General features: G+C 51.3%; 2 protein-coding genes and 1 pseudogene across 2 annotated transcripts; 2 read left to right on the forward strand and 1 right to left on the reverse strand.

Moving 5' to 3' along the window:
* Positions 1-371: 371 nt before the first annotated feature.
* Positions 372-10,034, forward strand: PSORS1C1 (psoriasis susceptibility 1 candidate 1). The gene is made up of 4 exons (XM_012503177.2): positions 372-384; positions 8,536-8,565; positions 8,761-8,884; positions 9,679-10,034. The coding sequence occupies exons 1-4, from the start codon at positions 372-374 to the stop codon at positions 9,968-9,970; spliced, it is 459 nt and encodes a 152-aa protein (XP_012358631.2). The 3' UTR covers positions 9,971-10,034.
* On the reverse strand, positions 7,639-9,391 carry PSORS1C2 (psoriasis susceptibility 1 candidate 2). The gene is made up of 2 exons (XM_003272068.2): positions 9,013-9,391; positions 7,639-8,411 (listed from the first exon to the last, which is right to left on the reverse strand). Exons 1-2 carry the CDS (start codon positions 9,065-9,067, stop codon positions 8,056-8,058), a joined length of 411 nt encoding a protein of 136 aa, XP_003272116.1. The 5' UTR covers positions 9,068-9,391; the 3' UTR covers positions 7,639-8,055.
* On the forward strand, positions 10,005-10,983 carry LOC115832279 (annotated as a pseudogene).
* Positions 10,984-12,023: the final 1,040 nt, after the last annotated feature.

The following is a 12,023-nucleotide window of genomic DNA, read 5'->3' on the forward strand; positions in this document are numbered from 1 at the left end:
ATTCTGTTATTCCATGACTCTGTGTTGACACAGATGTGACGGTGTCCCTGCGGCATTTACTCCTAGGTGAGCTTAGCCAAGGCAGGTAGAGAGGAACCAGCATTGTCTAATCTGAATGGATAAGCCAGCACAATGGGTTTCCCTGTGCAAATACCTCCATACCATCCAGGCCCACTCAGTCTCCTCCCCAGCTAATGAAGACAGCCTGTTTGAGTGCCAAGATCCACTGCCTATTAATAGGTACTAAAATCTCCAGTTGCCTCATGCCTCACCCTTCTGTTTCCCACTCACCTACCTGCCATGTCAGCCTGGGAAGAATTGGTCTGCAGCCAGGCAGTCCTGCATCCAGTCTTGACTTTGGCACTTGTGATATGACTTGCACAGGTGAGTTACCTCTCTCAGTGTTGGTTCCTTGTCTGTGAAATGGGGCTAATCATTTGCTTTACTGAGTGCCTTCTAGGCCAGGTACTAGGAGAGAAGTAAGGGATACAAAGAAAGACAAGGCACAGTCGCTGTCTTCAAGAAGCTCATACTTTCCAAGGAAATAAAGGCATGGAAACCCACACAGTGCTGTGGAATTAAAGAAGGCAGCATGCTGTAAAGAGCCCCAGGTTTTTCCCTAGGCAACATCAGGGGCTCAGTTCCTTTCCCTCCTTTCTCTCTTCTTTCAGAATTTCTCTTAGCTGGACGTGGTGGCACATGCCTGTGGTCCCAGCTACTCAGGACGCTGTGATAGGAGGATCCCTTGAGCCCAGGAGGTCAAGGCTGCCGTGAGCCGTAATTGCACTGCTGCACTCCAGCCTGGGCAACAGAGCAAGACCCTGTCTCAAAAAATTAAAAAATTAATTAATTTTTTTTCCTCCTAACTAACTCCACCTTATTGGCTTGAGGGTCAGTTTGAGGGGTCCAGACCTCCTTCTTCCTTTCTATCCATAGCTTCCTGACACAGTATACCCAGAGGTGTATGTGTTTCTCCCCACCCTGGGCACGATTTTTTTTTTTTTCTGAGACAGCTCTGTCATCCAAGCTGGAGTGCAGTGGTGCAATCATCTCTCACTCCAGCTTCAACCTCTCATGCTCAGGTGATCTTCCTGCTGAGTAGCTGGGACTACAGGCATGCACTACCATGACCTGGCTAATTGTTTGTTTGTTTGTTTTCAGATGGAGTCTCGCTCTGTTGCCCAGGCTGGAGTGCAGTGGAGCAATCTCAGCTCACTGCAAGCTCCACCTCCCGGGTTCACACCATTCTCCTGCCTCAGCCTCTCCGAGTAGCTGGGACTACAGGCGCCCGCCACCACGCCCGGCTAATTTTTTTTTTTTGTATTTTTAGTAGAGACGGGGTTTCACCATGGTCTCGATCTCCTGACCTCGTGATCCGCCTGCCTCGGCCTCCCAAAGTGCTGGGATTACAAGCATGAGCCACTGTGCCCGGCAACCTGGCTAATTGTTAAACATTTTTTTTTGCAGAGGTGAGGTCACACTGTGTTGCCCACACTGGTATCGAACTCCTGAGCTCGAGCGATCCTCCTGCCTTGGCCTCCCAAAGTGCTAGAATCACAGGTGTGAGCCACTGTGCCTGGCCCTTTTTTAATTTTTATTTTTTTTTTTAGAGATGGGGTCTTGCTGTGTTGCTCAGGCTGGATTTGACCCCCTGAGCTCAAGCAATCTTCTACCTCAGCCTCTGGAATAGCTGGGATTACAGGTGCGCCCTACCATGTTCAGCTAACTTATTTTGTTTGTTCAGAGACAGGGTCTCGTTATGTTGTCCGGGCCCAGGCACAGTTCTAACAGAGGAGAGAGACTTTCAGATATGAGCTCCTGCACTTGGCACCAAGATCTTCCCTAATTTTCCCCCGACCTGTCTCTCCAACATGTCTCTCTCTTCTTTGGGTTATTTTACTCCGATCATTCCGATCTACTCTTTGTTAATTGGGCCCTTCATTAAATAATTTAGCCTTTCACAAAACACACATGAAGTGTGCATGATGGCCCAGGCACTGTATTCTGTGTCGGGGTTATACAGATGAATAAAGAGCTGGGATGGGCCCGGTGTGGTGGCTCACGCCTGTAATCCCAGCACTTTGGGAAGCCAAGGCTGGCGGATCATGAGGTCAGGAGTTCAAGACCAGCCTGGCCAACATGGTGAAACCCCATCTCTACTAAAAAAAACTACAAAAATTAGCCAGGCATGGTGGCGGGTGCCTGTAATCCCAGCCATGTGGGAGGCTGAGGCAGGAGAATTGCTTTAACTCAGGAGGCGGAGGTTGCAGTGAGCCAAGATCATGCCATTGCACTCTAGCCTGGGTGACAAGAGCAAGACTCCGTCTCAAAAAAAAAAAAAAACAGAAGAGCTGGGATGATGTCGTGGTTAAAATCAGTGTTGTTAGCATAGCACAGACCTAAATTCAAATCCCAGTTCTGCCATTTGTCCCCTGTGCGACCTTGCATGGGTCACTGTACCTCTCTAGGCCTATTGCTGTCTTCTGTGAAGTGATCATGATAGCATTATTATGCAAATTAAACGAGAGCTTAAGCTGTAGAGTGTTTACCAACAGTGCCCTGTGGCACATGCGCAGTAGAAAGTAGTTGCAATAGTGTGTAGCAAATACTTTGCATCCTAGGTTGGATTCCCCAGAAGCAGGCTCTGAGACAAAGATTCAAGTAAAAGAGATTTATTTAAAACTAATGAGAAGTTGGGCACGGTGGCTCACGCCTGTAATCCCAACACTTTGAGAGGCGGAGGAAGGAGGGTTTCTTGAGCTCAGGAGTTTGAGACCAGATTGGGCAGTATAGTAAGACCAAATCTCTACAAAAAAAATTGGCCAGGCGTGGTGACGTGTGCCTGTGATCCAGCTACTTGGGAGGCTTAGGTGAGAGGATCGCTTGGGTCCAGGCTTCAGTGAGCTGTGATCGTGCCACTGTACTCCAGCCTGGGCAACAGAGTGAGAACCGTCTCAAAAATAAATAGGCTGGGCACAGTGGCTCATGCCTGTAACCCCAGCACTTTGGGAGGCCAAGGCGGGCAGATCATCTGAGGTGAGGAGTTTGAGACCAGCCTGGCCAACATGGTGAAACCCCGTCTCTACTAAAAATACAAAAATTAGCCGGGTGTAGTGACACATGCCTGTAATCCCAGCTACTCAGGAGGCAGAGGCAGGAGAATCGCTTGAACCCAGGAGGTGGAGATTGCAGTGAGCCGAGATCACACCACTGCGTTCCAGTCTGGGCAACGAGAGGGAGACTCCGTCTCAAAAAGTGAATAAATAAATAAATAAATACATAAACACATAAATAGAAGTAATGAGGGGACTGGGCATGATGGCTCACACCTGTAATCCCAGTGCTTTGGGAGGCCAAGGCAGGAGGATTGCTTGAGTCCAGGAGTTCCAGACCAGCCTGGGCAACATAGCAAGACATCATTTCTACAAGAAATTTAAAAATTAGCCCGGTGAGTGGAGTGTGTCTGTAGTACCGGCTACTCAGAAGGCTGAGGCAGGAGGACCACTTGAGCCCAGGAGGTCGAAACTGCAATGAGTTATGATTGTGCCACCGCACTTTAGCCTGGGTGACAGAGTGAGACCCTGTCTTTAAAAAAAAAAAAAAAAAGTAATGAGGGTGGGGAGGAGTGGAAAGGGAGTGGGAAAGTGGGACCCAAGCACATGAGTGGAACCAAGCCAAGTCTCATGGAGGGCTGGGGTACTGACACCTTCATATTTGTCCACCATTGGTTAAGGCCTGGGGGCAGGCTGGGGGAGTGGGAGGGTGGTGGCATGTGAGGATGTGGGAGAGAAAAATTTCCAAGTTCTTCCAGCTCTCTGTCCCTGGAAAAGGTCCCTGCGGAGGCATAGGCGGGGCTGCTGGGAGTGATTTAGCACTCTGGGAGTCCGTAGGCACAAAGATGGTAAAGGGGTTCAAGAAGAAATGTGTAGAACACAGTCCCTGCCCCACGAGGTTCATGGCCTGGGAAGGGAAGACAGACATGAATAAATCATTGCCATAGGGTGACTGGGGTGAAGGGTGTCGGGGGTCTGGCGGGGTGCGGGAGGGAGTAGTGTAGGCAGAGGTGTCCCTGAGGAGAAATACAGCTGGTTTGGGAGAGGAAGGCCATTCCAGACATAGGGAACAGCACACACGAAGGCTGATGCACATAGGTGCAAGGGCTGGTCCCCAGAGCTGGTGGGTCTGGCCACGAGAGCGCATCACCTGGGGGCAGCTTCTGCACCTGCGCCCTGCATGAGGCTCCGGGTCCGCCCTTCCTGGACCATCCTCCAGACACACTGCCTGTTCTTCTCTCAGGTCCCACTCCGGGCCCTCTACCCAGAAGCCTCCCCTGACTAGTCCAGCTCACCGTGACTCTTCTGAACTCACGGCGTTTACTGCCAAGGCTATTACGCTGGCACTCGCTCATGTCATTATTAGGACATATGCATTTTTACTGTCTTTGATGTTATTTAAACTTGCCTGTAAATTCTGCCTCTCTCAATTTTAAGTTTCCGAGTAGAAACTACATATTTTTATTATTTATATTCTTATATTCTCCCATGGCACCCGGCATTCGTGGACACATTGAGGAAGTAAGATAATGAATGAATGAACGAATGGGTGAATCCAGTCCAGCTTGGGGCCTATTTAATTCTACTAGGCTCACCCTACAATTCTTACGTGTTCTCAGATTATTCCTAAACCCTAAGCTTAGTTTTGTTTCATTCGGGCCACATGTAGTTTTTTTTGTTTTTTTGTTTTCTGAGACAGAGTCTCACTCTGTCGCCCAGGCTGCAGTGTAGTGGCACGATCTGGGCTCACCGCAACCTCTGCCTCCCAGGTTCAAGGGATTCTCCTGCCTCAGCCTCCCAAGAAGCTGGGATTACAGGCGCCCGCCACCATGCCCAGCTAATTTTTTTGTATTTTTAATAGAGACAGGGTTTCACCATGTTGGTCAGGCTTGTGTCGAAATCCTGACCTCAGGTAATCCACCCGCCTCAGCTTCCCAAAATGCTGGGATTACAGGTGTGAGCCACTGCACCCGATCTCATATGTAGTTTTTTGGCTTTTTATTTGTTTGTTTGTTTGTTTGAGATGGAGTCTTGCTCTGTCGCCCAGGCTGGAGTGCAGTGGCCCGATCTCGGCTCACTGCAAGCTCCGCCTCCCAGGTTCACGCCATTCTCCTGCCTCAGCCTCCCAAGTAGCTGGGACTACAGGCGCCCACCACCACGCCTGGCTAATTTTTTTTTGTATTTTTTAGTAGAGACTGGGTTTCACCATGTTAGCCAGGATGGTCTCAATCTCCTGACCTCGTGATTCACCTGCCTTGGCCTCCCAAAGTGCTAGGATTACAGGTGTGAGCCACCATGCTCGGCCTCTCATATGTAGTTTTTAATGAGAGTTACCACATAAGCAAACTGGGTTCTAAGTGGTGAAATTTAAGGTTATGCAACCTCGGTTTCTTTCAACCCCTCTTCATCCCCAACCCTGATCGGATACTTGATTGACAGTAGACCACTGGGATCTCTGAGCTCCTGTCCTTCTAACCTGACTGCCTCTTTGAAGGATTTTGAGAAACTATGTCCCTTGCACATTTTTATTGTTTTGAGACAGGGTCTCACTCTGTTGCCCAGACTGGAGTGCAGTGGTGCCACCTTGGCTCACTATAGCCTCAACCTCCCAGGGTCAAGCAATCTTCCCACCTCAGCCTCCTGAGTAGCTGGGACTACAGGCACGGGCCACCACATCTGGCTAATTTGTTAAATTTTCTGTAGAAACAGAGTTTCACCGTGTTGCCCAGGCTGGTCTCAAACTCCTGGCCACAAGCAATCCACCCGATTCGGCCTCCCAAAATGCTGATATTACAGGCATGAGCCACCTCACCCGGCTCCTTGCACATTTTTAAGTCAACATTTAACATTTGTAATCATTTAATAGCATTCCAAAGGGTATGCTTTTCAGGGAATTGCAAATATCTGTTAGCATCCTTTTAAAAAATACGTGAACAAGCCCTTGAACAAGTGTTAGAAATAGTTATTCTACACTGGGTTTGTATTGCAATTATTGCAATTAATCAAAACTAGGAATATTCACAAGGATTAAACATAAAAAGCTGTCCAGGCGCGGTGGCTCATGCCTGTAATCTCAGCACTTTGGGAGGCCAAGATGGGCCGATCACTTGAACTCAGGAGTTCAGGACAAGCCTGGGCAACATGGTGAAACCCCATCTCTAAAAACAAAACAAAACAATACAAATACAAAAAATTAATCAGGAGTGGTGCACCTATAGTCTCAGCTACTCCAGAGGCTGAGATAGGAGGATTGCTTGAGCCCAGGAGGTTGAAGCTGTAGTGAGCCATGATCGTGCCACTGCACTCCAGCCTGGGCGACAGAGAGATAATACGTCTCAAAAAAAAAAAAAAAAAAAAAAAAAAGAAAGAAAATGAATCTCTTAATGAGATGGGAAATGTTGATTTGTTTCCTATTGACCTTTGGCCGCTCTGGGAAGGGCACTCTGGTCAGGCCCAGGACAGGCAGGAGATTCATTCTAGGGAGGGGCACATATTAATCTGGAAACTGATTCCCTTAAAACTGGTCCTGCCGACACACCCCTGGGAAGGTTTGCATATACCACCAGGGGTATCCAAGCCATAGGCCATTAAACAGAGATGAAACTTGCCTTCCCATTCTTCAATATAGTGTTCCCAGAAAGGGAGAAATGTGGGCCTGAATGTTATTGTGACTTGCATAGTGACATTTCCAACCCTCCTCCTGCTGAGCCCCATAGCCTTACGTGCTGGATATGGGCAAGATAGGAACTCAAGTTACTTTCAGGTCTCCGTAAGTTTAGGACTGTGAAGAGGGCATCCGAATAGTCAAAAACGTAAGTGTTGGCCGGGCGCAGTGGCTCACACCTGTAATCCCAGCACTTTGGGAGGCCGAGGCGGGCAGATCACGATGTCAGCAGTTCAAGACCAGCCTGGCCAACATGGTGAAACCCCATTACAGGTGCCGGCCGCACCTGTAATCCCAGGACTTTGGGAGGCTGAGGCGGGTGGATCACGATGTCAGGAGTTCGAGACCAGCCTGGCCCACGTGGCGAAACCCCATCTCTACTAAAATACAAAAATTAGCCGGGCGTGGTGGTGCGCACCTGTAATCCCAGCTACTCAGAAGGCTGAGGCAGGAGAATGGCTTGAACCTGGAGGCGGAGGTTGCAGTGAGCCGAGATCGTGCCATTGCACTCCAGCCTGGGCATAGAGTGAGACTCTGTCTAAAAAAAAAAAAAAAAAAAAGGCCAGGCGCTGTGGCTCACGCCTGTAATCCCAGCACTTTGGGAGGCCCAGGCGGGCAGATCACGAGGTCAGGAGATCGGATCGAGACCACCCTGGCTAACACGGTGAAACCCCGCCTCTACTAAAAAATACAAAAAATTAGCCGGGCGTGGTGGCGGGCGCCTGTAGTCCAGCTAATCGGGAGGCTGAGGCAGAATGGCGTGAACCCGGGAGGCGGAGCTTGCAGTGAGCCGAGATGGAGCCACTGTACTCCAGCCTGGGCGACGGAGCGAGACTTCGTCTCAAAAAAGAAAAAACAAATAAATAAAAATAAGTAAAAAAGACCCTAAACGTTAGTTAAAGCAGCAGCCTAGATTCAAAATTAAGAAAACATGATTTTTATTTTTCCGTTTCATGGAAGCAACAGCTGTCTACTGATAGTTCCTGCCGCCGGCCACCAGGTGGCAGAAGGGAACACAGTACCACAGCCCTGCCCCAGCGATCCCGCGGGCAGGAAGACCGGGTAGGAGGCAGGTGGGGCCGAGGCCTGGAGGTGAGGTAGGAGAGTAGGCTTAGGCTGTCAGAGGAAAAAACGGGCGATGTGAGGACTAAGTACGGATCTCAGGAGGGGACAGGAAATATTGAGAACACCACCTTACGGGTTCAGAATAAAACCGACGGAATGAGGAAGAGGTTTAAGGAGACAGGCTAAATTGGGAAGAATCCATGGGGAATCAGAGGGTGGAGAGGGCGTGGGTGCCTGGAGATGCCTGGAAGCAGAACGGCTGGGGGGACCCCATTATCTGTACTCTTCCCGGGGTGGGTCCAGGTCTGGCTCCTCCTGAGGTCGGTGGTCCACCTCAGGGGCAGGAGGCCAGGGGTTTTCTGGGGGCTGGGGTCCTGCCGGCCAAGGATCATCAGGCCGGGGAGGTTGAGGAGGATCCGTTCTCGGCGGTTCAGGGGGCCAGACTCCAGTTTCAGGCAGGTCTCTCCAGGGACGACTGGGGCGGGGAGGCGGAGGTTCTTCAAAGAGAGGGGGTGCCCCTGGCCAAGGGTCACCGGGGACTGGGGGGCCCTGAGGCAATGTTGGGGAGCCTGCCTCCTCTCGGTCCTCTGCGGGTGGGTGAGAGGGGTGGTCCTCGCTGCCTGAGATGCCTGTACAGGAGGAAGGAGAAAGGTAAGAGGTGGTGAGGGCTTCTCTCCCCAACCCCACCCCAGCCCCAGCCCCAGGAGGAGGAGCCTGTCTGGATGGACGCAGCCTGAACTGACCCACAAACAGACCAAAAAAGTCACTCTCAAAGAGCTCTCTGTAGGTTTGTAAATACTTAACTGATGTTAAAATGGCATGAACCCCTACCCCGATGGGTCTGAACTGTTCACTTGACCCACTTTAAACTGACCAGACTTCTCCAAATAAGCTCCAACCACCCCTGGTTGGGGTACCCCACGGGCTTTGTCCTCAGGCCAACCTGCAACCCAAAGTGGGTTACACCTTGGCCCCCAGGCACACAGACCCCAGCTTTACAAGGACCCCAGCTCCTTAACACAGATCCCAGCTCCGAGGAAACTTGTCCCCCCACATTAATCCTGCCCGACTTTGCCACATTGGAGCCAGCAAACCATTTCTGGTGAGTCAGGTGCACCTTCTGCATCCCCTGAATTCCTGTCCCCAACCCCATGCGTCCAGTTCATCTCCCCTATCTTGACCATCCCTCATCACCCCAAACTGCAGTCCCTGCCTCTGTTCCCACCTCACCTCTGGTGTGCAGGCAAAGGACCAGGATCCCCAGGAGCTTCCAATTGAGGATCATGGCTATGTACTGGCCCCCAAAGCTGGGGTGGGCTGAGTCTGGGTGACTGGGAACCCCAAGAGGCTTTATAGGGGAGAAGGGGAGGAGGGGCCAGCCCAGTGGTACAGGAATACCATCAGAATGGAACTGGTCAAACCCGTTGGGAAGGCCTGGGCTAATGTGTCACCCCTGAATGTGGCGTCCCTTATTTTAATCCTCCAGCCCAGTACCCAGCTGCCCGCTCTCCCTATCATGACCCAGACCCTGCGTCACCCCACCCTGGTTTTCACAACCTCCATCCACACCCTGGAGCTGTCAATACCCACTTGGCACCTCCGTAATCACAGAGATGTCCACCTTCATCCCTTGCAACTATTGGAAGCCAAAGAATGGGAGCAAACCATGCGCTGGGCGTTGGGAAGCACCATAATTACAGGGTTGGGAGGCAGGATGCCTGTGCTGGGGGAGGAGGTGCCTTTCAAACCTGGGATGCAGCTGGGATAATGTCGGCTACAACCCCAGCCTCCCCACTCACCCCCCACACCGAAAGCTCCCCCTGGGGCTTCGTTCTTTCCTGGGCACTTCCCTTCCCCCATGGAATCCAGGCATCCTGCTCTCAGCGTGTCCTTCAGGCATGCAGGGGACCTCCAAGCAATGACATCCAAGGAATTCCATCTGGCAGCCACCCAGGATGACTGCAGAAAAGTAAAGACACAGGAGGATATCCTGGTTCCCTCTTCCCACCCAGAGCTGTTTACATCTGCCCTGCCAATGGCTCCAGAAGAAGCTGCCAGGCTCCAGCGAACTCAGCCCCTTCCTCCTCCCTCAGGAATCCACCTATCCCCCTCTAGGACCCCGCCTCCAACTCTATTGTACTCGCCTCCTCCCTCCCATTCTCCTTTTGGTCTCAGCTCCTTGATCTAAGCCTCCCAGAGAGACCCCTAGAAGGTTTCCCTCAATGACCTTTCTGCCTGGAAATCTATTAGCCTTTCAGAAGTAACGTGTCTGTCCAAAATAAAATTTGATTCCTCCCAAGTTGTTCCCTGCCTGGTCCGCTACCCCACAGTAAGGGACACCACACTATGCAATGGCGTGATCTCGTCTGTTCCCTCCAGGGCTCACGCAGAAACCTTCGTTACTCTCCTACACCATCCACAGTCCATCCACCTGCAAGCCCCTCCATGCCCTGTCCAAACCCAGCCCATCATCCTGAGCCACCATCTCCCCCGAGCCTCCCCAACATCCTTCTAATTGGCCCTCTTGCTCCCACTCTTTATCCCTCCCCCTCACACAAAGCCTGTCCTCCACCAGCAAAAGCGGTCTTAAAATATACATCAGGCGGGCCTGGCGTGGTGGCTTGCGCCTGTAATCCCAACACTTTGGGAGGCCGAGGAGGGCGGATCACCTGAGGTCGGGAGTTCAAGACCAGCCTGACCAACATGGAGAAACCCCGTCTCTACTAAAAATACAAAAATATTAGCCGCACATGGTGGCACATGCCTGTAATCCCAGCTACTCAAGAGGTTGAGGCAGGAGAATCGCTTGAACCCAGGAAGCAGAGGTTGCGGTGAGCTGAGATCACGCTATTGCACTCCAGCCTGGGCAACAAGAGCGAAACTCCATCTCAAAAAAAAAAAAAAAAAATATATATATATATATATATATATATATATAATCAGGCCAGGCATAGTGGCTCATGCCAGCACTTTGGGAGGCTGACACAGGAGGACCACTTGAGCTCAGGAGTTGTGTGCGCTGCTTCACCTGCAGCAAGACTGTGGGCAACATGTGGGAGGCCTACCTGGGGCTGCTGCAGGCCAAGTACACTGATGGGGATGCCCTGGGTCTGAAGTGCTACAGCCGCTGCCTGCTGCATGCTGCTGGCCCACGTGGACCTGATCCGGAAGCCGCTCAATTATGCCCTCCTGGGGAAGTGACCTCGCTAGACCCACCCACCTGCCACGCTGACCATGGGCAGTCACTGTCTTACCCTGAGTTCACTAAACTGAGATGTCGGGATACCAGGAGCAATTGCTGACCACAGTGCGTGGATGTGTACCTCATTCTGGAAGGGACCATCCAGTAAGTCCCTCAGGAAAAAAAATGTACACCAAATCATGTTGCATCTTCCCTTTGTTTGGGGAGCGAGGACAGGTTCTCGCTCTCTTAGGCTGGGGTGCAGTGGTGCGATCACAGCTCATTGCAGCCCTAACCTCTTGGGCTCAAACAATCCTCCCAACTCAGCCTCTGGAGTAACTAGGACCATGGGTGCATGCCACCATGCCCTCCAATGTTTTCTATTTTTTATATAGATGGAGTCTCCCCATGTTGGCTGGTCTCGAACTCCTGGGCTCAAGCGATCCGTTCACCTCGGCCTCCCAAAAGAGTGTTGGGATTCAGCTACTCCAGAGGCTGAGGCAGGAGAATCGCTTGAACCTGGGAGGTGGAGGTTGCAGTGAGATGAGATTGTGCCACTGCACTCCAGCCTGGCAACAAGAGCAAAACTGTCTCAAAAAAAAAAGTGCTGGGATTACAGGCGGGAGCCACAGCACCTGGCCCCCTTCCCTGTTTTTTTTTTTTTTTTTCTTTTTTTGAGACTGAGTCTTGCTCTGTCACCCAGGCTGGAGTGCAGTGGCATGATCCCGGCTCACTGCAACCTCCGCCTCCCATGTTCAAGCAATTCTCCTGTGTCAGCCTCCTGAGTAGCTGGGACTACAGGCGCACACCGCCACGCCCAGCTAATTTTTTGTATTTTAGTAGAGATGAAGTTTCACCACGTTGCCCAGGCTGGTCTCAAACTCCTGAGCTCAGGTGATCCGCCTGCCTCAGCCTCCCAAAGCGTTAGGATTACAGGCATGAGCCACCACACCTGGCCTTCTTCCCCGTTCTTAAAGAAGTACTCCAATGGCTTTCTATTGACTTTCAGTAAAATCCAAACTTGGCCACATCTCGGCCTCGCAGCAGCATCCTTGACCAT

This window comes from Nomascus leucogenys, chromosome 22a, assembly GCF_006542625.1.
Source record: "Nomascus leucogenys isolate Asia chromosome 22a, Asia_NLE_v1, whole genome shotgun sequence".
Classification (NCBI taxonomy): domain Eukaryota; kingdom Metazoa; phylum Chordata; class Mammalia; order Primates; family Hylobatidae; genus Nomascus; species Nomascus leucogenys.